This window comes from Penaeus monodon, chromosome 23, assembly GCF_015228065.2.
Source record: "Penaeus monodon isolate SGIC_2016 chromosome 23, NSTDA_Pmon_1, whole genome shotgun sequence".
Classification (NCBI taxonomy): Eukaryota; Metazoa; Arthropoda; class Malacostraca; order Decapoda; family Penaeidae; genus Penaeus; species Penaeus monodon.
In genome coordinates, this window is record NC_051408.1 from 34,327,058 (window position 1) to 34,328,416 (window position 1,359).

Consider the following 1,359-nt stretch of genomic DNA (forward strand, 5'->3'; position numbering starts at 1 on the left):
ATGGTTTAAGAATTTGACATGAAATGTAGTTATGTATCAGATAAATTTCTTATAGTTTCAAAATTATTAATATAAATATTAATACTATTTAAAGAATATTTGTAAGTGGAAGTAAAGTGAATCTATAATGGATATTCATTTGTGCAGCCATCATTAAACTTTCATCTGTCTTACTTTTCAGCACCACATGTATTATTCTCTCACAAGGAGCCCCCACTAGAACTTCAGGACTCTGGGGCCAGAGTAGGAGAAAATATTGGATATATCACATTTGGTAAGTAATGAAGCCCTTATACATAACTAATTGTAGCCTGTTTGTGAGAAAATAATTCTGTAATTTTTGTGAGACATCTTGGTCATGGGATCATTTTTTAATATTTTGGGATGCTCAGTGCTACACAATATCAAAATTATGATTCTTTTATTGTGTATTGGATAATGAATCAAGCATTTCCACTAGAGCAGACCCCCTAGCAAAATTCAAACCAACTGATAAATTCCTAATTTAGGTGTGGATATCTGTTGAGATCCAGTAAACGGAAATTCTCTGATAATTGTATCCAACACCTCACTTAAGCTGAAACTATTACTTTTACAGTATTATTCCCACGGCACACCTGTAAGGCTGCAAGAGACAACACCATAAACCTGATTCACATATTCCGGGACTACCTTCACTATCACATCAAGTGTAGCAAGGCATATATTCACACTCGTATGCGCGCCAAGACCAGCGACTTCCTTAAAGTTCTCAACAGAGCGCGCCCTGAACCAAGCAAAGCATCAGGGGACAAGAAAACTGCAACGTAAGTGGAGACAGAATTCTCATTGTATGTTTTGTCATTCAACCATCAAAGAGTCAGTGCAGTTTGAGGTGCTTAGATAATATGGAAATCTAGTGATGCAATCTTTCTCTTCAGTGGAAAAGTTTGTTTCTGTTTTTTCAGTGTTAGTTTTGGTCACTCACCTGAAGAGATGTAATTAGTTATAGAATGACAGTGTTCAGGCTATCTAAATCATTATTGTTGTAGTTGCATTATTCACTGTCAGTCAGATGTAAAAGTTTGTCATTAACTCATTGGCAACAAAGCAAATTTTTGGATAAAGTTGAGTGAGGATGGTTATGTGTTAGTGTTCATCACTGGGAAAATGCTGGAACTCTGAACAGATTAGTTCCAAAATTATGACTTTTTAAAACTAATTCTACCTGTAATGTTACTTAATCATACATTTCTATGAGATGTTTTTAAAAAATATTCATTCTTGAACAGTTACATAATCTCAGCTTTGATGTTTCCACGTCATTCTTCACTGCTCAACTATGGCATGATTGCACCTTCTCTGTTACCAGTGGGCGAA

The 1,359-nt window shown here is 35.2% G+C and overlaps 1 protein-coding gene across 1 annotated transcript in view; it reads left to right on the forward strand.

Annotated features, from left to right (window-relative positions):
• Positions 1-1,359, forward strand: part of LOC119587949 (probable actin-related protein 2/3 complex subunit 2) — a gene marked incomplete in the record, with an annotated part of 15,359 nt that overhangs the window by 9,826 nt on the left and 4,174 nt on the right. Inside the window, 2 exon segments of the mRNA XM_037936660.1 lie at positions 182-274; positions 599-806. Coding sequence (XP_037792588.1) covers positions 182-274; positions 599-806 — 301 coding nt within the window.